The following is a 25,221-nucleotide window of genomic DNA, read 5'->3' as shown; positions in this document are numbered from 1 at the left end:
ACCGTGTTATTTGTTATTTTTGGGCCACGCATTTTGCCAGAAGCGCATTAATCAGAGAAAAATAGGCTCCTCCCGGCTGATGCTGATGCGCCGCCCGCCTGAGCGCCCTGGCTGATTGCGCACGCTTATATCTATCCAAGTCCCCTTCCCACGCCCCCCGCACTCTTAGTCTCTCCTCCTCTTTCATACTCTCCCCCCCTGCGCTTCATCTTGCATACACACACCTCCTTCGCGTCAACGCAACACACATTTAACCACATTTCCACTTTCAACTCTTAATCCATCAAGATGACTGGACGTAAGTACCATCCTTTTTATTGTTCTTTTGATCGTGGCTTGCATGCATCGGCTTGCCTCCCGACGGGTTCAGCGGCTTTTAAATGACGCGTTGCTTCGCTGCATTGATCATCAGCACTCTACGCGTCTGCCCAAGACCTGCCACCACCCCGACACCTCTCCAAAAACAAAGCAACACATTCTAACATTGATTCCTTTCCAGGTGGCAAGGGCGGCAAGGGTCTCGGCAAGGGCGGCGCCAAGCGTCACCGCAAGATTCTCCGTGACAACATTCAGGGCATCACCAAGCCTGCCATTCGTCGTCTGGCGCGTCGTGGCGGTGTCAAGCGTATCTCGGCCATGATTTACGAGGAGACCCGCAACGTTCTCAAGACCTTCCTCGAGGGCGTCATCCGCGATGCCGTCACCTACACTGAGCACGCCAAGCGCAAGACCGTCACCTCGCTGGACGTCGTCTACGCTCTGAAGCGCCAGGGCCGCACCCTGTACGGTTTCGGTGGTTAAATACCCGACTCCCCGTCACAGAGTTGCGTGTGTCTTTTTTGCTTTATATCACGTCTTATTGGGAAGGGCTGGGTCTATTATGAGGATATTCTGACCTTTGGGATTCTCGTACTTTTTTGGTTGAATTTTTTTAATGGCGTTTGAGAATGGATCACGGCAAACAATTACAGGGTCACAGCAGATGGCTCCTCAATGAAACTACAATACCAACACTTTGCATCCAATTGCTCGCTTGAAGAAATGTGACTTGTATTTGTAAAAGCCCCAAGTAAAAAAGAAGATAAAAAGGCCTCATGAGGCACCAGAAAACTCGCCAGTACGCCGCCCATGACTCTGTTCCGTCTGTTGTCTGTCCCGCAGTCCTGAAATCATAGGTATTTTCGTCCTGCCGCTGCCACGCGCGCGCGGAACACCGGGCTGCGCACCTCCATGTTTTGCTTGTAGAAGGGGTTCATGATGGCCTTGACCCAGTTCTCGTAGACCTCGGCGAAGAACATCTTGATGGCCTCCTCGGTCGCGGGGCTCGTCGGGTTGGCGCCAATGGCCGTCGAGGAGCGCGACGAGCCCGAAGGGTTGGGCGCGGGCGGCTGGTGCAGCAGCAGGAACTTGGCGCCGGCGCCGGTGACGAAGCAGGATATGTAGTTGTTGAAGAACTTGTCGATGCACTTGAGGTACCTGGGGAGGGATAAGCGTCAGCAATCGATCCTGATGTGGGAAGCTGCGCTTGTTGCGGTGCGCCTCGGCTACTTGCCAGGCGTTGTTTCAATGAGAGAAAAAGGATAAAAACCACTCACATCTGCCCTTGTGACCACTGAACCTCCTCGACGACATCCAGGCTCGAGTGCAAGATGATCTGGTTCAGGTGCCGCACCTGGTCGGTGAAGCGCGACTGGCCATCGCCGCCTTGCTTGGACGTCCCAAACTCGTACTCGAACAGCGGGTTGTCCTGGGTGCCGACAATGGCAAAGTAGTAGCTCATTGTGTCGCCGTATTCATCTGCGCCTGCGGTATGCCCAAAACTCTTGAATACAACGGGAAGGTGACGGTGATTTCTTTGGAATTGCTGCTGGCTGTCGTGGCGGTTGGAGCTCCGGAGGTGGGCTGCCTGTCTCTGGTCTGCTACACTGTAGCGCCGACTCGGCCAGCCAACTGTACCGCCCCACTCTTTCTACCATCTCTCTTCGCCAGGAGAAAACCAAGCAATAGGCTCCAAAAAGTTTGGAATCGAGAACCGACAGCCACACCACATACACAACAACAAACGAAGTGCTCAAACATGTTTGGCCCGTTTCGCATCACAAACCCCCTCTCGGGAGGCCTGCTGTGGAAGATTCCCTGGCGCCTGTCCAAGTTCCAGAAGCGCCGCCACCGCATGCGCCTCCGCGCCGTCGACAGCGTCGTGGCCACGCTCGACACGGCGCTCGCCAGGCAGGGACAGACGCTCGAGGCCGTCGAGCGCTGGAAGGCCGAGATGCCCAAGGAGGAGGAGATGCTGCCCAAGGACAAGTACACCATCTTTGACCGCAAGGCCAAGAAGTTCCGCAAGGGCATTCATAGTACGTTTGGGTTGTCGTGTATACGACAGTGTGTGGCGGTGACGGTGGAAATTGGAATGCTAATGATTGCTTCAACTGCAGAGGTTCCCAAGTGGACAAGAGTATCGCAAAGAATCAACCCTCCTGGCTACTAAGCACGACGATTGCTGCGGCACAAGTTCGATGCGAAATTACGATGTGACGGAGGGAAACACATATCCGGTCATGGCCGGCACATCCTGTACAACAACAAAACTTATTTACCTACTACTATTCATGTTTTACTACTATGAACATGGGCGAATCATTGGGTCATGTAAAATGCCAGACGGTGGCTGTACGATTGACACAGCATGGTACACATTAGATAAAGCAAGGCGCATAATTTGATTTCTGATAAATTTCCATACATCCAGACCCGTTTCCGTAAAAGTTGATGGTATACACTTTTTTTTCAATAAAAAACACAGCACTCTGCTTTTGCTCATCCTCTCTACCTGTACTTGTCCTCGTCGTAGTCACGCCCGTCGTCTTGCAGCGCGCGGCCGACACCGCCACGGCCCTCGTCAAAGTCCTCGCGGTACTCGTCACGCACCTGACCACCCGACTTGCCGCGGCCGTACTGCCGGCCCTCCTCGAAGCCAGGGTCCAGGTCGGTGCGGATGATGCGCTCGTCGAGCTTGGTGCCGCCAATGTACTTCATACAGTCGAGCGCGTCCTGGTGCGTGTAGTACTCGACGAAGCAGAAGCCGCACGGCGTCTTGCTGAATCGATCCAGGCCCATGACCAGACGCTTGATCTCGCCGCACTTTGTAAAGAGCTCATAGACCTGCTCCTCGGTCGTATAGAAGGATCTGATGGACTATTAGCACATTGTGTGTGGACAGCCGGGGGAGGACAATTGGGTGCATACAGGTTGCCAACGTAGAGCGTTGTGGCGTGGGCTAGAGGATCGGGTTGAGGCTCTGCTTCCTCCTGTCTTTCGTCATCGCGGTCGCGTCTGCGTCGGCCCTGCTCAAATTTTCAGGATCTTCTGTTCTCTGCCTCTCCGTTGCTCTGATCATCCTACCTTGTTGTGATAGTATGCGCTGGGTCGATCGAGTCTCTCGATTGTCGAGCGAACCTCTGGGGGAGCCATGACGAGTCTCCTATCGTGTATCTCGTTCACAAGTTGTGCAGTATTCGATCTGGAGCCGATTTTATACGTTTGACTTCACGGTGCGAGTCGCGGCGGCCGTGTTGCTGCACGAGAGCTTGTGTCGCAAAGTGATTGTAGGACGAGGCTTCTGGACAACCAAGAGGCTGAAGCTCTTGCAGCATAGTGGGGACCTGCCGGCTGGCCGTTTTGGAGCGGCAACACGTCAGTGGACGTGAATGAGAGCTAGAGTTGAGCTGCTATTGGCATTAAATTCGAAGAACAGTAAAAAGTAAAATTTGACAAGAAAACCTGGAATCTCGAGAAGTATTAACTTTTGTCTACTTTCGGTGCTCTTGAGCTTCCTGGCAGCTCATTATTGCTGCGAATTCATATTGTATTACGCTGTGCCACTGACACGCTAACGAAAATCGTAGGGGAGCCCGCCTCGTTGCAGCCCCCAGCGTTTCCACCTAAAAGTTGCCTAGGTAATCACCTACCTACTGCACATCCTCGTTTTGCACAACCACCACAACCACCACAACACACGCTTGCTTGGGCGAAAGCAGACTCCGCGGCTGGTCTGTCACAAAACCCTGCTCTTAGCCTTTGTTTCCGAAACCGCCGAATTCCCCAGCCGTGCTTTTTGCAACAAAGAAAAGATGCCCAAGGTTAAGTGCTACTCGGCAGCTTGGCTGTCGAAAAATGCTCCCGGGCATCAGCTCTTTGAACCCACGCCCGAGGCCGTCCGCTCGCGAGCGCTCACGTCGCCATACGCCAGCAAGAAGAAGACTGCTCTGGGCCCGCGACGGACAATTGCGCGACGCGGCACAGAGGTGTTTGTAGCCGTGGGTAAGGAAATTCGATGGGGTGACCTGGCCTACATCAAGGACCGATGGGCGAGCAACCCCAGGGAGCGCCGCGGCTCTAGCACTCGCATTAAACGCGAGGATTCAAACGTGAATATGGAGGACATTCCGTCCATTGAGACTGTCGGAGGAGGACTGAGAGTAAGTGATGCCGACAACGAAGCTTTGGAGCTGCTGCTAATGAATCGCGTCAAGACAATCAAGGTCCCAGTTGCCGACGATATTCGACAGCTCATCATCTCCCCCAACACGAACTTCCTCGCTATCCTTACAACTCACACTATTCACATCTGCACGATACCCGACTCGCAACACCTGACAAGCGAGGATACTACCCCGCTGAAGCCCAAGATCTTTACCCTTGGTCCCACCACCCATGTCACATCGCGATCGCCCATCATGTCCGCAGTCTGGCATCCGCTAGGTGTCAATGGAACATGCATTGTCACTGTGACGGCCGATGCGATCGTGAGAGTCTGGGAGCTGTCTACCGGAGACCGCTGGTCCTTCGATACCCCCACAACCTCCATAGACCTGAAAAAGTTGGCAGACGGCACGACCGTAGACCAAGATTTCTCTGCCTCGACCTCGGCCACAAACAAAGGCTTCTCTCCCGATTCCTTCGAAATGGAAGTTGCAGCGGCGAGCTTCGCAAGCAAAGGAACCGGAGGCTGGAACCCAATGACTCTGTGGGTGGCTATGCGCGAAGGAGACGTTTACGCTCTTTGCCCACTCCTGCCCCAGCGCTGGGCCCCTCCTCCCACGCTCATTCCTTCACTCTCAGTCTCTATTGTGGCCACAGTCGGTAGCATTGAAGATGATGCTTCGATAGACGACAACGAGAAGCTTCTAGCTCAACAGCAGCTCCAGTGGATGGGTGATTTGGATTCCCAAGAACCTCAGATAGTCGACAGCACGGCTCTGGGTGAACCTCCTATTGAAGTATACACCCGACCTTCTCGACCTGGTGTTACTCCTCGCCTTCAAGGGCCCTTTGACCTCGTCTCTGATCCCGAGACCGGTGATGAGCTAGACACCTCTGTCACTGACATCATGGTTATTGGCAAAAAGACCGAAACAGATGATCTGATGCTGGGAGAAGACGACGAGTACGAGCTTGATCTGGACACTGGCGACCAAGAAGGCCTCTCGCTTGCAGTCATTTGCCTGTTGTCCACCAGCGGCCAGGTGCGTGTTTACCTGGATATGAACGGTGTCCAAGCGCAGTGGTTACCGCCAAAGAACAAATTCAAGAACATCAGGTCCTTTGGGGAAGTCGCAATTCCGTCATTACTTGCATTCCAAGCGCTCGACACCATGACACCTGTCGAGGTTACAGAAGAGAGCTGGCCTGTATTTAGCGCTGACGCTTTGTCACGATACAGCTTCTTTGTGACGCATCACGCCGGCATCACATTCATATCTCTTGCATCGTGGATCTTCCGTCTTGAAGGAGAGCTGTCAGGGGACTTCGAAGCTGGCACAGACTTCAGAATCGGGCTGCTCGTCAACTCCCAATCTAGCAGAGAAAGAGTTTACGCCCAGCCTGCCGCAGATGCGGCTGTACCTCTCACAGGGTGTGTTGTTCTAAGAGATCCAGACGTTGGATATTTCCTCCTCTCAGCCACCCCTTACGAGCCTATTGCCGTTACCTTTGAGAGCCCAGAAATGGAAGTTGTTCCTGTCCGCCAGGAGGCTAGCCCCGAGCGTGAGCGCGAACGCGAAGCTAGCATGGCCCCTCTCGATTTCTACGAGCCTCGCCCTATCTACAACCCACCGCACGTGTTTGACCAGGGGTCATCGCTGCCGCTGCTTTTAGAAAGATTACGCACGTCCCGTCACAAGACCTTAGTTAGCCAAGAGGTCAAACTTAGTCCGTTGACGTTGCAAATCTTTACCGATGCTCACAAGATTCTAAGCGAGGAGACATACAAGCTGGGAGTATCTGCCGCTGAAATTTTCAGACGCTGCGAGCTCCTGCAAAATGAGCTGAAGCAGCAAGTCTCTAAGGCCAACGAGGTCAAGGGCAAGATTGACGCCATCAATGGCGTTGACCGCGACGACGAAAGCGACAACATCATGTATGAGCGTCGCATTTCTGAAGCGCGCAAGCGGCAAGAGGCTATTGCTCAGCGTGTCGAGAATCTCCGCAAAATTGTTGGCAAGGCGACAACGCGCGACCTGAGCAACAAGGAGCGTGCATTCATGGAAGAGGTGCGCGCACTGAGCACAAGCGTCTCAGGGCCCGCCGCTTCTGAGGAGGAGCGAGACGTCCGGTCACAGTCTCAGGAGCTGTGGAAGCGTCTGGACAATGTCAAGAAGCTCCAGTCCGAGCTCGCGGCCAATGTGGAAGCGCTCAAGAAGAGCGGACAGGCGGACACGCCGTCGACGCCAGAGCTGCGCATCCCGCAGGATATACGTCGCAGCAAGATGCAGCAAGTGCAAGGGCTGCTGTCGCGCGAGACGGCGCTGGTGGACGCGGTGACGTCGCGGCTGGAGAGGCTGCAGGCCACTGTATAAAAACAAGCAATTTTGGGTTATAGCAAGACAGGAAGGTGTATATCTTGCGGAGTAATGAAATCGGAACAATGGTTTACTTCTATCTAGGAATAGCAAACAATGCATTTAAATGACCTTTGGTATACAGCATGGATATATTTTGACGAATGCGCCAACGATGGCAAATACTTAATTACTGCTTCTTAGCGGCAAGCCGCGCGTCTCTTTGGAACATGATTGCGCTGGTGATATGGGACCAACTATCGTAAAGTAGACCTATGGTATCCGTAGGAGTTAGCAAATCTCCAAAGTTTTCCTGGCCGAGCGGCACAGGGCCTTACCGAGAGGTACGAAGAACCAGGGCGCGTTGAAGCCGACGTAGTAGACCCAGTAGTAGAGGAACTCGGGCCGGCTGTACGAGATGCCGCTGAAGCGGTAGTCGACCCAGTTGGTGCTGTAGTAGAGCAGGACGCCGTAGAGGTGCGCCATGCAGATGAGGACTTGGAGAAAGTGACGACTGGGCGAGTTGAAAATGATGGCCAGCGCGGTGAAGAGCGAGAGGGGCCCCCAGGCAAACTAGCTTCGATCATTAGTGTGCGGACGTGATGAAGATGGAATGGGAGAAGATGCGCACGACGGTGATGGTCTCGATGCAGAGGGTGAATAGGTCTCTAGTGAGGTAGCGAGAATCGGAGAGGGCGTATTCTTTCCACAGCATAGCGAACAGGGTGTTCTGGCTGACAATGCCGCCTTTGAAATAAATGAAGTAGCCTTTAAAGAATTTAGTCCCGAACACTGACGGTATATTGATTCCAAGGGGGCATTTCTTACCTTCAAAGCAGAGGTGAAGGAATGCGCCTAGTTGGGAACCTGTCAGCAGGGATTTTACATCAGCCGAATTGGCAAGATGTGTCTGAGCATACAGAGTGCAAACCAAGCGGTCGCGAAGCAATCTAGCGAGCGAAGCGCTGGCTGGCGCCGCGAGGCTATCGCGTAGGTGATGAAGACGACGGCTCCCGTGATGCCGCCAAAGAGCGCCAGCACCGTGGGCAGGGCAACGGCGTTGGGCTCGTAGCCCGGCAGAACGGCATCGAGAGGGTAATATGGGTGCGATGCCATGATCACGAAGACCGCTTTTACTTGGAATTGGCGTTACAGGAAAAGGTTAAATCGAACTGAGCTGGTTTGATGGTGAGGTGAAGGACGACGTTGCTGTCGTTGGGGCGGCCATCGTATGTTTTTTGTGGTGGTCTGGTAGGGGTATCAGTGGGTGACATGATAGGACGCCGCCCTGGCACACTTTGAAAGAAGAGGCACAATCTTTTACCCTCGGAGCTTGTTTTTATCGGACGGTTTCCTTTTTGCTTGATTTTTTCTACCAACGCTGAATGTCGTTTTACTCATTCTTAATCATCTACTCCCAAACCCGTCTAAAATCGCAGGTTACAGGCAAAGCGGCGCTTTGTCGTCACCCGCACGGGAGCCAAGCAACTTTTTTTTTTTAAAAAAAAAAAAAGAAGAAAAAAAGGCACAAGAAATCAGAAAGAGAGAGAAAATGTCTGTAGATAACGATAGCTGTACTCAAAGCTGCGATCATGATGGTGCTCCTTAGGCTAAGATTCGCATGGCCCTGGCGCCGTCGTGCCTTGAATCAAGCTTCGCATCGGCCATTTCAATCCAAACAGCTGATGGGACAGCGAGTGATTTCCCGTTCGGAGCTCCTTCTTATACATTAACATTAGATTTTTATGACGGAAAATGTCTTTTGTCGTCTTCGGTGTCTGTCGTCTGTCGAGGTTGCTTCTCCCTGCTGTTGGTCGTTGGGCCTTCGAGTATTCGCCAGGAGTAAGCCTCCTTCTTTTTCTGTTTTTATATTTTGCAAGTGATTACTTGATAATCAAGACTGTGATATCACATCAGAGAGAATAAATGGAAATGGGAGTAGTACTATCCAGTATTGCCGCTGAAAATAACCCTGTAGGCACGGCGCCGCGTAGCTGTCACAGGAGTCGTTTGAATATTCAAGGGCGAGCTGCGCGCGTTATAAACATCCCAACTTCAGCTTCTTATAGTATCGATGCTCAGTACAAGACTACAGTGCTCTCTTCTTCCATATTGCATCCCTGTACAATTCACTAGTTCACTAACTCTCTGCAAACCAAGAGTGGCTATAAGACGCGACGCCGTCCACCTATTTACGTTTTGTGTCGTCAAAAGACTTGTTTGTGCTTACCCTGACAGCCTCTCCAAAGACAAGGGCAGGGACGTTCGCGTCGCGGCTTCTCTTTCGCGCAGCTGGCTGGCCACTTTGTCTACAATCATACAGGTGGCTTTTGAGCTTGATCCAAAGCTGCCTGAACTTTGGGGGAGCCTCTGTGGACGAGGCAGTAGAAAACCCAAGCGGGGAGCCGGCGATGTTCGATCTACTTGCAGCTGCAGAAACCATAAAAATGGGCTCTACTGTTTTCCTAATTGATTACCGCCGTTGACCCCCTGAAACTTCTGCGGACCTTGACCAATTGGCGAGTACGGTGGTCTTTTAGGCAACTGGTGGTCGGTTCATTGAAGTCGGAGAAAATGATGGATGGAGCTACTAAGACGGGCAGACACTCGCGTCATGGATCCCACTTCAAAATCTATTGTGACCGTGTAGACTACATTTTCGACTTGTGAGTGAAGTTCCAGGTTCTTGCCCGGAACTCTGATTAGAATGCCCGGCGATGGCTCAGTCAAAATACCATCATTGCTAGCAGCGCACTTGAATTAATCCTAGACGCCTGTTCTGGGAGCCAAGCTCATACCCTGCTCCGCTAAAGAAGGTCATTGGAGAGTTTGTGCTTACTGACATGTCAAGGTTGGCAGAAAGGCAGAGCGGAGTTGGTTTAATGTTTCAATAGCCAAGTTTTACACAAAGCGTTCCTGTATGATCTTGAACCAATATGCGGTTCGGGCTGCATTTCAACACAGGCAGGCAATTGTGACTTTATTTGCTATTGCACGCACAAGGTGCAACCACTCCACAGAAAGGTCTACTCTAGGCAAGGTAAGCCTAATTGAGAGACCGAACGCTTCGCGTTGCCGGTTGAAAGAAGAAATGCATTGATTGGTATCCACCACATTGGGCTGCACATGGTTGTCTTCTATCCTCCTAGAGGCTCGTCCGGCCGCTAAACGGCAGCGGCCAGGACGGGTCGACGGCTCCAGAGCTGAACGCCCTGTGGGGTGAAGACCACCAGTGACCGAGAGGGCCAGACTTTTCCAGACAACGAGCACTAGAACAAACGCCACGGAACTGTAGCGGGAACAAGTTGCCTTGGCTGTATTGCCCCATGTGGAAGGCCAAGAGGCCAGCCCGTGTTGATGGTGGCCGTGGCAGTGCTGCGCTGCTAATGAGACTGCAGGGTGCAGAAGTTCCTCTGCAAGCGAAGAGTGCACTAAAAGAGAGGCTAATAAGCATCCCCGAAAGAATAGTTCAGCGGAGGTCGCCGCCGGTAGACCGTGCAGCTGCATGGGCGGGGGAACTAACCAGATAAGACAGAGCTGGGGTTATGTTAAGGCTAGCAAGTCTGCTTATATAGAAGGCCAAATTGCCCCCTCCCAAGCTGTTATCGGAGTTCCTTACTTGCTGATCGACAAAACTCGACAAAATACCATTTGACATTAGTGAGAGAAGGAAAGTCTACCGGGCAATGAAGTCAATTGGTTTTCTCAGCGGCCTCGTCGCTGCGGTCGTTGGCCCAAGCCTAGTCGCCGCCTGTGGCGATGAGGAACACAGCTGCTACGGACCTCAGCACAACGTCGAGTATGTTCGTCAGGTCAAGCGCATGCAGCCCGGCGCACCGAATGCGACCCACGGACCCAAAGGGCCTCTTGAATGGGGCCAGATAAACTTTTTGCACACGGTATGAAAAAATTGACACCAATACGTTCATCGCCGCGGAAATGCGAGACCGGAAAACAGGGCCGAGGGACGAAAGCTTACAACAAACTAGACCGACACTCACGGTTGGCTCGAAGGCCACCTCAAGCAGGGAAACTATGGCGCCGACTGGGGCGACTTTGTGACGTTTAGCCGGCGCATGAAGCAGACGGCCGGCAACATGGGCGCCGACTTCCTCCTCATCGACACGGGCGACCTGCACGACGGCACGGGGCTGTCGGACGCCACCAAGCAGGACGGCGAGCTGTCCATGCCCATCTTTGACGAGGTGGCCTTTGACCTGCTGACGATTGGCAACCACGAGCTGTACGTGACCGAGGTGGCGTACCAAATGTTCAACACCTGGGCCAAGAAATGGGGCGACCGGTACGTCACGTCCAACGTCAAGATCCTCAACCCGCAGACCAACGAGTTCGAGTACGTCGGCGCCACGCACCGCTACTTCACCACCGACAAGGGCCTGCGCATCATGGCCTTTGGCGTGCTGTTTGACTTTACCGGCAACTCCAACGTCTCGCAGGTCATCAAGGCCGCCGACATGGTCCAGGAGCCATGGTTCGTCGACGCGCTCAACACAAAGGAGCCCGTGGACCTGTTTCTGCTGACCGGGCACAACGCCATCAGCCCCAAGGACCAGGGCAGCACGTTCAAGACGGTGTGGGACGCCATCCGCAAGGTGCACCCGGCCAAGCCCATCACCATGTTTGGCGGCCACAGCCACATCCGCGACTTTGCCGTCTACGACGAGAACTCGGTCGGCATCGAGGCCGGCCGCTACTGCGAGACGCTCGGCTGGGTCTCCATGTCGGGCTTTGACGCCTCCAACAGCGGCTACAAGGGCATCAAGAACCCGCACGGCGTGCCCAACCCCACGCGCCCGGCCAAGGAGGGCGTCAAGTCCATGTTCACGTATGCCCGCCGCTACCTGGACTGGAACCGCAACACCTTCATCTACCACTCGAGCCAAAAGGCGCCCACGTACGACTACCACTCAGGCAGCCGCGTCACCAAGGAGATTACGGATGTCCGCGAGAAGCTGCGTCTCGGCGACGTCTACGGCTGCGCGCCCAAGTCGTGGTGCATGGAGTGCGCGCCCTTTGACAGCGATCAGAATTTGTTCCCCGGTGTAATCATCCCGGCCGTGTCCAAGATTGTCGTGCGCCCCGAGCGCAAGGACAAGGCGCGCATCATCCTCGGCAACACGGGCAGCGTGCGTTACGATATCCCCAAGGGTCCCTTCACCTATGATGACAACTTTATCGTCTCTCCATTCCGTGATGTCTTTCGCTACCTCAAGGACGTTCCCTACGACAAGGCCCAAAAGCTGATCAAGCAGTAAGTCCTCCAGAAAAGGCGCCTCCGTGTTGGGGGGGTTTGCTAACTTTGAGGAACAGACTCAACAACGGCCGTGCCGACAAGCGCAGCAACCTAGTCTCCATGGCCGCTCCCCAGGACGAGTGCACCAACCCGACCATGGGCTACCTCACCCGACGCGAGATGCGCGAGCGTCGCGGGCCCGTCCGCCGCCAAGAGGTCATCACCCCGGGCTACGTCACCAAGGACGACTGGGGCACGGATGGCGACGACACCAACCACACGGCGGTGCCGTTCATGCGCAACCCCGGCTATTATGAGTCGCGCGGTGGCTTCCCGACCGAGGGCAGCCCCGAGGTCGTTGATGTCGTCTTTTACGACTTGTAAGTTATTTCTGACTGTGGTTTGGACGCTGAAACGACGGATGCTAAAACCATTGGGCAGCATTGAAAAGTACATTCTGCAGTACCTTGGCAGCGGCTTCAACGCCAGCATGGTAGACTGCTACGTTGACTGCAACTTTACTTCGCAGGGTAAGTCGTTTGGTGTGATGCATGCGGCGACGAAAGTACTGACATGAGACAGACTTCCTGCTGCCCTACGCCAAGGCAGCCTGGCAGGACAATATCAATGACTGCCCGATTGATGGCCAATAAGCTACTTGTATAAATGTGATGAGTGATGAAATGCTACAAAAGTGGGTTACGAGATTTGGCGAGGTGTTGTGGCGCGTTGACATTGGTGTGTGGTAGAGTGATTAAGTAGCTATCCGAAGTAAACATATTTGCACATTGACTGTCATTGCGGCGCGCAGGTGTGAGCCGAGTAGTGTCATCACACGGTACGGTACTATCATGAACTACAAGTAGATGAGACAGAATAGGAGTGACAATGTCTATACTACGTTCCGCCTTTATGTATTGTTTATATGTACGCTTATAAGTCACAGTCTATATCCAATTCTCATGTACTACAAGCATTCCATCTCTAGTAAAACACTTCCCCCTTCATCATAACTCTCGCCGTGCGCAGTAGCTTCGCCGCCTTGATCTCGCCATCCTCAATCGTCGTGCCCACATCCACCAGGCCGCTCGGATGCGCAATCCGTACCGCCTCACCATCCTCCGGCCGCTGCGCCTCCCTCATCAGCTCCCACGCCAGCGTGCCCTCCATCTTGGCCGCCGCGCCCAGGCACAGCGCCAGCGTCAGCGGCACCGCCTTGTGCGCCTGGCCCATGCTCATGGCGCGGCAGCGAATGTCCACGTCCGAGCCCGCGTCGGACGGGAACAGCAGCACAATCTTGGGCACGCTCTCCGTGTCCGGGTCCATGCCCATCAGCGCCGCGCCGCGCCGGCGGAGCTGCTCCAGCCGCGTCTTGAGCGCCGCGTCGGCCTCGATGGCCGCGGGCGTCAGCGCTTCCGCCGAGGAGAAGCCCAGCGAGCGGCCCGTCACGAAGACGCCCGGGTTGCCGACGTCGACGAGGGAGGCAGACACGGCAGACCCGTCGGGGAGATGCAGCGTGTCGACGGAGCGGCCGGTCGGGAGGGCGCGGCCCGTCTTGGCGCCCGCGGGATCGAGGAAGCTCATGGTGATGCAGGAATGGGCGCCCGACACGCCGTCCATGACGTAGTTGCCCTCGGGGCAGTAATACACCGACGAGGGCTCGTCGGCGACGCGAAACGTCGTCTCAATGACCTTGCTGGTATTGGTGTTGAAGATGCGCAGCGTCGCCCACCGCGTGCCGTCGGCGGCCGTGGCCACCAGCGTGGGCTTGTCCGCGTCGCGCACGTAGCCCATGTCCCACGCCGCAGGGCCGACGATGCTCGACATGTTGCCGCAGTTGCCCGCCGTATCGAGCACGCCGTCCCGGATGCCGACCTGCACAAACGTGTACTCGACGTGCGCGTCTCTGGTGGTGGTGCCGGCGGGCGAGAGCACGACCAGCTTGGACGTGGAGCTCACGCCGGAGCCCATGCCGTCGAGCTGCCGCCCGTGCAGCGCGTCGGGCGAGCCCATGGCCGGCGGGAGGATCGATGGCCAGGCCGACTGCGGCGGGAGGTCGGCGGCGCGGATGACGAGCCCGTTGGAGGTGCCGCCGCGGACGAACCAGGCCGGGAAGCTGCGGAGACCGGCGTGCATGGCGCGGAGCTGCGTGGACAGGTGGGAATGCGCGCTGCGGGGGCTGTGGCGGCGTGATAGCGCGGAGAGCGGTATTGATGGGCGCATGGTGTTGAGGCTGTCTATGCTGGTTGTGTAATGTATGTTTGTCGTCACCAACTAGGTTAGTTATTGAGAGCGGTTGCGCTGAAGTGGCTCACGGCCGGCTCTCACATGTCCTAGAGTCACGGCCGCGGGCTTCGCACAATAAAAGAAGAACGTTTAAAATTTTGGAAACAGGAACAATGAGAAGAGTGCTTTTATTTTCATTTTTATTTGATGAAGACGCTCAATGAGAGTCCAGCCGAGAAAGCTGAAACGCCTAGCTGCAGCACCCTTGTTCGGCTGCCTACGCTGCCTGGCAATGACTGTTCGGCCGGCGCGCGCGCCAGAGGCTGGCGATGCTGAACGTCGAGATGCGTATAAAAGACAAAAATACGCCCGCTTACTGTTCGCAATGCTCTATTTGCACTTGTAATCCCTGTTCTTCTTCCCGCTTCCTGCCGCGAGCCCTCGACACCTAGGCGCACTTCCACCACTTCCTCATGACCCTGTTCGCGTACTCCTCCTCCAGGCCCCAATTCCGCACCGCGTCCTCGATGCCCCTCTCCATCCTGCCAATGTACTCTTGTCTGGGCGTGCCGTCCCCCGTGCGGCGTTCGTCCACATACACCAGCGCCGTCACCGTCTCGCCGCCGCCGGGGATGGGCTTGCCGTCGCCGTCGCGCACCCAGCGCACCTGGCACTGCACCTTGCCGTACGCACCCGGCACGCCCTCGAAGACGTCGAGGCTCTCCTCGTCGCGTGGCGGCAGCAGGTACAGCAGGCCGTAGACGCCGCCGGCAGTGTCCGCAGGTGCGTTGGAGGAGGAGGACGGGTGGGTGGGGGAGACGATGTTGGCGAAGCCGCGCTCGTTGATGATCCAGCGCCAGGAGGGCAGGAAGCCGAGGCCGATGGCGGTGGAAAAGGGACAGCGGGAACGCATCTGCTCCGTGGAGAGGTTGCTGCCATAGGCAAAGTAGAGGACCTCGTGGCGCTCGTCGTCGACAATCGTCATTTGGCTGCTCTGCGACGGCTGGCTATCTTCTTGTGAGTCCATCTCGGCGAGCTTTTTTCCGTGATTTCCTCTTCCGTTTTTTCCCAGCCAGGTTTCTCAGAAGCTTCTTGAAGTGTTTCTTGTGGGTTTTGTTATGGTGAGGTGGGAAAAGTGTGTTGTGGTGAAAGCTCGAGGTACAAGCGGTGACCCTCGATCTGTACACACCCGTTGCTGCCCACAAATGTAGGTGGCACGGTTGGGCAACAAACGCAGGCAAAGGAGGACCATTCACGCACCGCTGTGCTTTTATACTTGACAATATGTGATTTTACTTACCCCTCTCTTCATGTTCTGGTGTAAAGGTGAGAGTTTTTACACTTTCTGACCATTTCGATGCTGCCTTGGGGGCCAATGATGTCCGGCGGCCTCTCATGGCCGGTCGATTTAGGCAGATGCAAATTGCTCGCGGATGTCGACCCGCCACACCCGCCAATTCGCAGCGACGGAACAAAACTGGACAAACCCCCACGGCGTGCACCGATACCCATGTTGAATATGATCATCTGGCATACCAAAATCGGCCTTTTGGGTGGCTGTGCTTACGGAGGCGTTCACTAGCAGAATACAAGGAAGCTGTGGTAAGAGTCATATCTATTCATATCCGTCGTGTGTCCCCAGCTCTAAATTATAGTTCAATGACGCTGGTAGGTCCTTTTCCATATGCAAAAATGCTATTCATAGCCATCTGGGCTGGACGCTTGGTAAGCGACCCCTCGACCTTGTCTAGTCGTAGGTAGGAAACGTGCCTCGGCCTATACATTTGTCCCTTTGGCCGTGAGGCTAGCGGCAACCGGGTCCAGCCCAGTGCGCGTCCGTCTCATTGTGCAAGCCGATATATAACGGATCACGTAATAGGGTTGAGAAACGGACTCAGCATCAGCTCGTCCGCGCTCGGGCGCAAGTCATGATCCAGCTCGAAAGTCTGGTTCAAGAACTTCTTGGCGTCCTCGCTGGCGTGTTCAGGGATCGTTGGCGATGCTTTGCCGCCACCAATCTTGAAGATAGCCTGCAGCTGGCTGCAGTCGGGGAATGGGTGCGTGCCTGTCATCATCTCGACAACCAAGCATCCCAGCGACCAAATGTCTGCCTTGCGCGTGTACGACGTTTGCTTCACCACTTCGGGCGCCATCCAAAAGACCGAGCCCTGCAGCGAAGGTCTGTGTTTGGCGTTCTTAGCGCCACCCAACAGATTCGATGCCTCGAGCTTCTTGGAGATACCAAAATCGGAAATCTTGATGGTACCCTTGTTGTCGACCAGAATGTTGGCACCTTTGATGTCGCGGTGAATAATGTCACGCTCGTGGAGATAAGACAGACCAGTCAGGATCTGGCGCACAAAGCTGCGCACGAGAGGTTCACCCAGTGCACCGTACGAGTTGAGCATAGTCTGCACAGAGCCACCAGCAACATACTCGAGGAAAATATTAAGGTTGTTGTCTGAGGAGCTGCAGCCCAGGTACTGCACAATGTTTGGGTGTCTGAGCTCTCTCAACAGTCCAATTTCTCGCTTCAACGCGTCGATCATGCTCTTCTTGCGCGTGTCGCTAGCGCTAAGCGTTCCGGAAGGAGTCTCGACTTGCTTGACGGCGAGAAGCTCGCCGGTGACGGCGTGCAGTGCAAGGTATACGGAGCCGAACGAACCTTGACCAATCAGAGCTCCCTTCATCCACTTGTTGTCGTCCCAGGAATCTCCGTCCAAGAAACTTTGTAGCTCCTCGTCGTCATCCTCGCCGTCATTGGTAAGAGCTTGCTTGATATCATGCACTGAGCCCGTAGAGCCTTCGCCATCGTAGTAGCTCATGACTCTGGCCATGGTGCCATCCGATTGTGTCAGGCTGCCAGCTGCCGTATCAGAGTTGCTCTCGGTAAAGGAGACATAGGATTTGCGGTCGGGCTCTGAGGGTGTCTCCTCTTGAAGGGTATCAAGCATGGAAGATGAAATTGAGTCGCGGTACATCGTGCTGCGAGCATCTCGATTACGGACCTTGGCGATGTGTGCATTTCCGTTGAGCCAAGAATCAGCAATGGTCGGCATAGGCGGCGCATCCTGAACGCTGGAAGCAAAGCTCAAGTTGCTGGCGACACTCAAGCGGCTGTTGATTCTGCTCAGACGCGTGGATCGGCGCATAGAAAGACGCGCAGTGCGGTCAATCTCCTCGCGAGGATGATCAGGAAAGTACGACGTGAGATCAGAGGCAATCAGTTCACTGGGAGGTCGCAGACCGCCGAACTGACGGAGTGCAACGCTGCTCTTGCTCTGCGGTCGCGCTTCGGATGTGGGCGAAGGCCTCTCAAGCTCCCGCATGGCAGCTTTGTAGTATTCGTCACGGTCGCGGAACAGGAGCGGGGATAGCGGCTGCTGCAACTCCTCGTGCCAGTTCTCACCCAGCAGTTTCTGCACCTTGACCTGGCTGCGCTTGTCGACCGACTCGAGGGCGCGGGTGTGTTTCTGCTGCTCTTCTTCCAGGGCAATAGCCGCGGCCCGCTGCAGCTCAGCCTCTCCAGGCTCACCAGCGGGGACGCGGCGCAGAATTAGCCGGTTGCGCTCTGAACGGCGCTGGTCCTTGATGATACGCCATAGCTCCGTGTCGCCGAGACGTCTGCATTCGCGGGGGTCCGGGTCGAGACCGGTGAGAACCCAGAAGCAGTAATTTCTTTCGTGATCCTCTCGCAGCGCGAACTTTCGTAGTGTCACACGCATGACATCCTCGCAGGTATTACAGTCGGCGATCTTGACCACTTTGGTGACACCGCCGGTGGATATGACACGGATAACGTCTTGTCCCTGTGGTAGGGCAGCCATGAGAGAGCCATCCATGCTAGAGTTGTTTCTCGTATGAGCTGTAGGCAAGCGGCCGGTTGTTGCTCCTTCGGGCGCAGGCATTCTGGCAGAGGCACTGGGTGTGGCATTGCTCATATAGCCGCCAGCAGGGAATCGCTGCTGTCTCGCCGAGCGCATTTCGCCCGACATGGGTGGCGAAGCAGGTCTGTTGGAGCGGTCAATCTCGAGAGGCGCTGGTACATCGATTTGTCTCGAGTATCGTCGGTTCACGGGCGCGGGGTTTGTGCTGTTGCTGTTGCTACTTCGGAGATTGAGGGGCCGCGGCGAGACCCCGGGGGCAGAAATGGATATAGGTTCGAGAGCGGCGAATGAGTCCTAGAGCACAGTTAGTTGAAAGAAGCTAATCACAATGGGAAGCAAACGCACCCTATTTCTCTTCTTCTGGTTGGCGTATGCCTTTGTTCGTAGCTTCTTGATGCACAGAAACAGGCGGACGCGGTCGCCGACCTTGTCAATACCCATTTCCTTGAGGACCTCCTTGTCCATCTCCAAGAGGTTCTGGCCATTTATATTGTTCTTGCGAAATATCTTCTCGTACTCGCCGCACTTGACGCTGACGAGGTAATCACAGACGCGGTCCTCATCCCAGTTTTTGACCGAGTCGGGGCCGTCCGTCTCAGAAAACTCCGACTCCGTCGGACTGGCGAAGCTCTGAGGTGGGTTGGCAATGTTTGGGATGCGGCGGGCAGTGGGCAGGCCGGACTGGATCGTATTGGCAGCCAGACCAGCTGTGCTGATGGACGAGCCAGAGAATGGCGGTTTGGTAGCCAACATGGTGGCGGTTTGCGTCTTTGTCTGCCCGGGCCCCTATATTGAGTCTCAGTTGGAAGGAATGAGGTCGGATCGGTGCTCGAGAAGGGGGATTCGATTCGGCTTTTGTGCCGTAGCTTTGGATCAAGCGTAGATGTCCTGCTCCCAAGCAATCGAAGAGGCGGCTCTACCGCAGATGGTTGGACCGGTGCGTGAGTCGGAAAATGAGCAAGCAGTGTCTGATTTGAAAGCAACGCGCAATGACCGAAAAAAAAAATCGAAGAAACAAGAAAAAGAAACGACAACTCTATTAAGGGTTCCCCCCGGGAAAAGGTTGGTGTTGGAGATGAGATGGGCGGGAGGAAGTGTTTGCGCCTGTGATGAGGCAGGGGAGAGATGGGGGTGTGAGAGACGTGTTTCCGAGCGTTATTAGGGGTGCAGCGCTGAGTGGGCTGCTGGCGAGCTGTTGCAGCGGTGGACGGGGCTCGGGTGGTGGCCGGTCGGTGCTTGGTGGCACAGCAGATGCAGGGTGGCGTGGTGCCCTGAAGGCTTCAGCGCTGACCCGTTGTGAAAATGTACAGTGAGCTGATTGATGCTGGCAAACTGCAGTGGGTTTGCTTGTGCCAGTAGCCGCCCGCCGTTTGCGCTGGGACGAGGTTGAACGTGACGGGCCCTCCTTGGGGCAAAAGCTGAGGCGGGATTCCACAGTGCGATTGGCCCCCAAACTCCCCTGTAATTTTAGACACCGCTGGCTGCTTGGGCTCGCTTTGTCGTGTTGTTGCAGATGCAGCCTCGTCCAAGCAATGCCTGTACATTGAATTACAAGGGCCAAAACAAAAGCGGCATCTTGGGGGAGGGGTTATGGAACGTGATGCGGGGATATCAGCAATATTATAGCAGTTTGCGCGTCTTCTGCTTCGTCTACCTGCATAGGTACCTAGGTAGGTATACTGCACATTTTCCACGCGCAGGCGGGCACGCCTTGGTTCCACGGCATGCCGCAGCCCAAGGTCAATGCACCACGAAGCAAGCTATTTACAGCGCTTGTCGGGCCACCGCTGGGACAGCAGACGACCAACATGAAACCTGTTGGCGGGCATCACCATGGAATGTTGACAGCGGTTTGAAAAATGTGCTCCAATTCTTCATGCATAGATGCTAGCTTTTGCGCAATTCCCCTCGCTCGCTTTGTGCCGAGGCCTCATCCGTAGGTGGGAGGACTTCCCGCGTCTTGACATGCAGGCTGTGCAAGTTGAAACACTCTATTCTCGTCTGGCCCGCACACGGGGTTCGGCCTGGCTCTGCTTGGATCCTCCATCCGTCAGGTTGCATAATGCACAGCATCAGCAGCACATGGGGCCATGGCTAGCCGTCTGCCGTCTCAACGTCTTTTATTTTTTTCGTCCGTCAACACGGTTAAAAAGCCCATCTGCCGATTCGAAACGATAATGGGCTGCACCCTATCGACATCAGCTGTTTGCACGGCTTCCCAAGTCTAGACGACTGTTTCATGGCCAGTGGAGAAGATCCGAGATGTTTACTACTGAGGAGATGTGCTCATGGCCGAGCTCACCGTCCGCGCCGCTGTAGTTAATGAGGAAGTGGGCGCCACCGATAAGCAACTTTGGCACTTTTCAATGTCGATTGTTGCACTGGGTCACTTTGATGCTTCTCATTCTACCAGAGCTCTACCCATGCCTACCTACGATATGATGTACGTACAAGCTCCTCGAGCTCAAAGCCGTGGCATCAGAACCGAAAATAGCGGGCTAGGAATTCGTGGCATCACAGAATCGAAAATGTAGGCAAATAATCAAATTCGCTCGTCGGCTTGTCAACACTTGACCTACTGAGTATTCAGATTAGAAGCATTGGACGCCGTCTCCATATGCCTACTGGTAGTGTGCGCCCTACCGTGACGCCCCTGTCACCTCGTCACACATCCTGGCTGGTGATAGGTCCGGAGCCACAAGAGATGAAACGGACCATGTTTCGCCCGACCAGGTCCACGCGCTCAGCTGTATTTCCCACTTTGCATCGCCACCGGTTGACTATCTGTTTACGATATCAATGTTCCAGCGGGCCGGACCCTGTCAACCTGTCTAGTTTCCTTGCGTTTGTCATCACGATTACGTCGTAAGCCGACGTATCCCTACTCCGAAAGGAAAGCAAGGGCCGTGACTCTTGGCTCCCCGCAACCTGTCGCTGCTCTTGTTTGAGGCTCTGCATCTGTGCGAAAATAAAGTTAACCACTGCGCCTCGCTGTACTCAGTACAAGTGCGCTATGCAAGATGCTGCGGCTGTTTGTTCTTTGCTACTTAATGAGGCTTCCGTGCCCAACGCAGCTGTTTCGTTGCTGTTGACCTGTAATCAAGCATCGCGCTGATAAGTGGCAGAAGCATATGATGTTCTCTCTCCCGATGAAGAGGATCTATACTCCGTGGCTTTTTTTATTTACAAATGTCCAAGCGTGCTCGCAGACCTTTCAATCGAAAAAACGAGCCGACGAGACAGAATTCTGCCAACTACTACCACGGCAAGTCATTGGCACCTCAGAACTGGTAGCACGTCTCGGCCTTGTCCGCTGGCATGGGAGGCCTCAGTTTCTCAATGAGAAACTTAAAGAAAGAAAATACCCGAAAGAATAAATCCAGGAGGGAACAAGATGGGAGTAGATGACTCTCGGTTTAATTTGTTGATTGATTATAGCACATGGTGGCTGCTGTAGTATCCGGAAACAGGAGCAGCGGTCAGTTATTCGCATTACCTCGCCGATGAACGAGCAAATAGACAAACCCACGTAACAAAGTCAAGATACGAATACTGGCCAGTGGCAAACACGTTCTTTAATCATCAACAACCCTCAGGCCCAAAACATCCGGTAAGTATCAATCAATACTCATGCCATCTCACAGCATCTTGCCAGGCTACCGGTGATACTACCCTGTAATCTCTCGCATTTCAGGTAACGTGCACATAGCACTGGCTAAGATGGGACAAATTCCGAGTTAACCCCTTAAAAATGGGTGAATAACTTGTGGCTATTAATTAATCTGGTAATTGCATTTCTATGGATATTTTCCACAGTCCTGAGTGATGACGCAGACGCACTGCCCGTGATCAATCTTCAATGCTCAGGTTGCAGCAAATCCGACCAGATCTTGCTCTAAGGACTTCTCACACAGGCCGCAAACGTGGTAAGGAGAGGAGGAAAATCCCGCTCACCCGGTCCCTCTATTCTGCCTACTCACAGGATCACACTGACGGCATCGTCCATCCCATCAAGAAAGGCTGAATTTACAACGTCATGATGAAGCTACTCGATCTTTTCGGGCCCTCGGTAGTGGGCCACGGGCCTGGCGGCCCCTCCACACCTCTGCCTGTTCCCTGCAGAGGCCGCGCCACCCAAATGCCGCCCGCGGCTGGCATTTCCAAACTGTCAAGATAGAGGGCAGAAATGGCATCGAAGCTTCGGGTGCTCGGGCGTGGGTTCGATAGTTCCCTCGGCTCGAGCGAATGGGCAAGCTGTCGCGTGCCATGCCGTCCCTCCGTCGTGAAGCAAGTTGACGTGGCCACAACATCTACGTGGGCGACCGACCAGTGCGGCTGCGGTAAAGATAGATGGAAATGTCAAAGAGGGGCCACTGGTCGGCGATGGGTTTCTGCCTGTCTACTAGTCTAGGCAAGTGACAGGTACTTTCTGTACTCCGTACGACGGATGCGATTGCAAGCAGCGCCAGATAACAGCCTCGCCTCGCCAACCACATACACGTTGCGTGGCTTGCATGCGCCAGCACAGCAACAAAAAGGCCTCTGCATCTATTTCCATGATTTTTGTTTTTATCTTATTTATTTATTTGCGACGGCGCTGGCGAACGAATAGACCGCAAGCCAAAAAGTTACTTGCGCTGGCACGTCCCGCCTCCAGCCTATCCAGAGCCGCCTCAACCCTCCCACCCAGCAAGCCATTGCAGGGCGCCAACTCCGCTAGAAAGTCTCAACCCCCCCCCCCAGCTATTTATTTTCAATGTGTCTCCTCGGCTTTCTGATTTGGCTCATGTTCGCATCCATTTCTGTCCCCAATCATATGCACCCGGTTCCCCATGAAGTCTTGGGATTGGGCGCCACATGGGGAGTCTTGAGCGGGGACCTGAGGCTCTAATCCTCGTTAGCGCCTGCGCCTGCAGCGGAGAGCCCGTCGCTGCTTTTGTGTGAGTATTTCCATCATGGCATTCCTTTAGGTTTTGGGGGACTTTGGGACACGCCAGGCGCAGGGTTCCAGGATGTTGCTTTTCTCTTTTTTTCCTTTTTTTTCTTCTCCGGTTCGTCGCCCGTGGGCCTAGACTGTTGGCCGACACGCCGAGTCGCACCATTGGACCGGTCAAGAAGACGAGTCAAGAATTCGCCGCTTTCCCCATTCTCTTTCGAAATTCTACCAAATCGCAAACAATGCTCAAAGAGAAAAATAGAGTTTGGAAATACCGCACACGCATCGCCGACGAGCCGTAGGTACCTACCCGGGAAGGTACCGCCACCCGGCTCGCGACAAGCCACTGATCTAAAGCGGCGAGCGGCACTGACAACTGGACCCAGGGCATGCAACGTCTAAATCAGGTACTTCCAAACTCCCAGACTATCGTTGCCGATGTCCCGATCTTTATTTAAAAGCTCCTGCTTTCCTCTGGTCGATGGGCCGATGTTGAGCTTTTCTCTCGTCCTTCCCTTTTACTCTTTCCTCGATTCTCGATTCTCCAACATCTTCACATTTTTTCCCTCGCTTTCAAACGTCGCGAGCAACAATAATACTACCAACAATGGCGCCCAGACCCATCTTTACTCTTACACACCCGCGAGCATGCTCCACGGCTTTTGAACGGGTATGTTTGTTGTCTGATCTCTTCTGCGTCTTGCCGGCATCCGGCGAAACAGATGGGCAGAAAACAACATGACCTCCTGGCTGACAATATCTCGTTGAACAGGTCTTCATGACCCGTCGTGACATCCTCGAGTGCTCTCACGAGCCATTTGCCGATGCCTTCTACTTGGGTCCGGAGCTCATGAGCGAGCGTTTCGGTAACGAGGCCGCCGACCGCGGTTCCTTGGGCATGTCCTGCTCCGACACTTACCAGACAGTGTTGGACAGCTTTGCCCAGATGCAATCTCAGGTTCGTATTCTCCCTGGCCCAGCATGAGCATAACCTACTCCTCATCCTCTTGACTTTGCGCTCTTGGTCTTCTGTTTTAGCCAGCTTCGCTACCACTCAATTGACCATTGAACATGCGCTGACCTCTTCTCAGGGAAAACGCCTGTTCATCAAGGACATGGCATACTACATTATGCAGCCTGAGAACAAGCACACCAGCATCGCCCCCTCTGTGAGCTCCAAATTGGAGCCCGGAAACCCTACCGTGCTACCCCTGGACGTGCTGGGAAAATTCAACTTCACCTTCCTCATCCGCCACCCGCGCCGCTCCATCCCCTCGTATTGGCGCTGCTGCCTACCGCCGCTGAGCGACCGCAACGGCTTCCCCTACTTTCTCCCCAGCGAGGCCGGCTACGATGAGCTCGTCCGTCTCTTTGACTTTTTGCTCGAGAGCGGCATTACCGACAAGGACCACCTCACCGTCCTCGATGCTGACGACCTCCTGGACAACCCTGAGAAGATGATTCGCATGTTTTGCGAGCGCACCGACATCGACTTCTCGCCGTCCATGCTTGAATGGTCCGAGGAGGATGGCAAGATTGCTACAGAGAAGTTTGCCAAGTTTGACGGCTTCCATGACGACTGCCTTCGCACCACGCGTCTCGAGGGCAGAAGTCACGCACAAGTAAGCTTTGATTCCACAAGAAACATGAAGTAACATTGTCTCTAACCGTCATTCAGAAAATCTCTACAGTGGAATCTGAAGACGCCGAGTGGACCAAAAAATATGGCCCCGAGGCGGCAAAGATTATCCGCCAAACTGTCAACGACAACATTCCTCAATACGAGTATCTGAAGCAGTATTGCATGAAGCCTTAAGAAACGCTGAACAGACACTCGTGTAGTGGCGTTTTTCTGGTTCTGTCCTGACTGGTTTTAATGACTTGAATGATTGACTTTTGCCCCGTTTTGCAAGACCCCAGCTACAAGGGAAGTAGTCCTGGACTTTTGCACCGTTCAGAGGGCGGGCTTGCACAGGATGTTATGCATGGGATACATGAGGATATGTTTGGTTTTGATCGTCCGCGAAGTCGATCCATGCTTAATAATACAATTGTTTGGTTTCTGCGCGGCGCTGG

At 54.5% G+C, this 25,221-nt stretch overlaps 11 protein-coding genes across 11 annotated transcripts; 5 read left to right on the top strand and 6 right to left on the bottom strand.

The window, feature by feature from the left end:
- Positions 1-288: 288 nt before the first annotated feature.
- LMH87_009854 (uncharacterized protein) lies at positions 289-801 on the top strand (the record flags this gene model as incomplete). Its single annotated transcript, XM_056196922.1, has 2 exons — positions 289-298; positions 500-801. 2 exons carry the CDS (start codon positions 289-291, stop codon positions 799-801), a joined length of 312 nt encoding a protein of 103 aa, XP_056054022.1.
- A 368-nt stretch (positions 802-1,169) lies between these two features.
- LMH87_009853 (uncharacterized protein) lies at positions 1,170-1,780 on the bottom strand (the record flags this gene model as incomplete). Its single annotated transcript, XM_056196921.1, has 2 exons — positions 1,170-1,476; positions 1,596-1,780. The coding sequence occupies 2 exons, from the start codon at positions 1,778-1,780 to the stop codon at positions 1,170-1,172; spliced, it is 492 nt and encodes a 163-aa protein (XP_056054021.1).
- A 297-nt stretch (positions 1,781-2,077) lies between these two features.
- LMH87_009852 (uncharacterized protein) lies at positions 2,078-2,491 on the top strand (the record flags this gene model as incomplete). Its single annotated transcript, XM_056196919.1, has 2 exons — positions 2,078-2,357; positions 2,439-2,491. 2 exons carry the CDS (start codon positions 2,078-2,080, stop codon positions 2,489-2,491), a joined length of 333 nt encoding a protein of 110 aa, XP_056054020.1.
- A 338-nt stretch (positions 2,492-2,829) lies between these two features.
- Positions 2,830-3,474, bottom strand: LMH87_009851 (uncharacterized protein; the record flags this gene model as incomplete). The annotated part of the gene is made up of 3 exons (XM_056196918.1): positions 2,830-3,190; positions 3,250-3,347; positions 3,406-3,474. The coding sequence occupies 3 exons, from the start codon at positions 3,472-3,474 to the stop codon at positions 2,830-2,832; spliced, it is 528 nt and encodes a 175-aa protein (XP_056054019.1).
- A 659-nt stretch (positions 3,475-4,133) lies between these two features.
- On the top strand, positions 4,134-6,860 carry LMH87_009850 (uncharacterized protein; the record flags this gene model as incomplete). The annotated part of the gene is made up of 2 exons (XM_056196917.1): positions 4,134-4,481; positions 4,536-6,860. The coding sequence occupies 2 exons, from the start codon at positions 4,134-4,136 to the stop codon at positions 6,858-6,860; spliced, it is 2,673 nt and encodes an 890-aa protein (XP_056054018.1).
- A 172-nt stretch (positions 6,861-7,032) lies between these two features.
- On the bottom strand, positions 7,033-7,958 carry LMH87_009849 (uncharacterized protein; the record flags this gene model as incomplete). Its single annotated transcript, XM_056196916.1, has 5 exons — positions 7,033-7,115; positions 7,181-7,415; positions 7,474-7,610; positions 7,671-7,697; positions 7,763-7,958. The coding sequence occupies 5 exons, from the start codon at positions 7,956-7,958 to the stop codon at positions 7,033-7,035; spliced, it is 678 nt and encodes a 225-aa protein (XP_056054017.1).
- Positions 7,959-10,528: 2,570 nt separating this feature from the next.
- On the top strand, positions 10,529-12,749 carry LMH87_009848 (uncharacterized protein; the record flags this gene model as incomplete). The annotated part of the gene is made up of 5 exons (XM_056196915.1): positions 10,529-10,741; positions 10,832-12,114; positions 12,174-12,476; positions 12,538-12,626; positions 12,679-12,749. 5 exons carry the CDS (start codon positions 10,529-10,531, stop codon positions 12,747-12,749), a joined length of 1,959 nt encoding a protein of 652 aa, XP_056054016.1.
- A 331-nt stretch (positions 12,750-13,080) lies between these two features.
- LMH87_009847 (uncharacterized protein) lies at positions 13,081-14,319 on the bottom strand (the record flags this gene model as incomplete). The annotated part of the gene is made up of 1 exon (XM_056196914.1): positions 13,081-14,319. One exon carries the CDS (start codon positions 14,317-14,319, stop codon positions 13,081-13,083), a length of 1,239 nt encoding a protein of 412 aa, XP_056054015.1.
- A 451-nt stretch (positions 14,320-14,770) lies between these two features.
- On the bottom strand, positions 14,771-15,719 carry LMH87_009846 (uncharacterized protein; the record flags this gene model as incomplete). Its single annotated transcript, XM_056196913.1, has 2 exons — positions 14,771-15,333; positions 15,623-15,719. The coding sequence occupies 2 exons, from the start codon at positions 15,717-15,719 to the stop codon at positions 14,771-14,773; spliced, it is 660 nt and encodes a 219-aa protein (XP_056054014.1).
- A 471-nt stretch (positions 15,720-16,190) lies between these two features.
- On the bottom strand, positions 16,191-18,962 carry LMH87_009845 (uncharacterized protein; the record flags this gene model as incomplete). Its single annotated transcript, XM_056196912.1, has 2 exons — positions 16,191-18,503; positions 18,555-18,962. The coding sequence occupies 2 exons, from the start codon at positions 18,960-18,962 to the stop codon at positions 16,191-16,193; spliced, it is 2,721 nt and encodes a 906-aa protein (XP_056054013.1).
- Positions 18,963-23,752: 4,790 nt separating this feature from the next.
- Positions 23,753-24,961, top strand: LMH87_009844 (uncharacterized protein; the record flags this gene model as incomplete). The annotated part of the gene is made up of 4 exons (XM_056196911.1): positions 23,753-23,815; positions 23,918-24,103; positions 24,237-24,767; positions 24,824-24,961. 4 exons carry the CDS (start codon positions 23,753-23,755, stop codon positions 24,959-24,961), a joined length of 918 nt encoding a protein of 305 aa, XP_056054012.1.
- Between the last annotated feature and the right edge of the window lie 260 nt (positions 24,962-25,221).

The sequence above is a fragment of the Akanthomyces muscarius genome, chromosome 5 (genome assembly GCF_028009165.1).
Source record: "Akanthomyces muscarius strain Ve6 chromosome 5, whole genome shotgun sequence".
In the NCBI taxonomy this organism is placed as follows: Eukaryota; Fungi; Ascomycota; class Sordariomycetes; order Hypocreales; family Cordycipitaceae; genus Akanthomyces; species Akanthomyces muscarius.
This window is presented reverse-complemented; position numbering and strand designations above follow the sequence as displayed.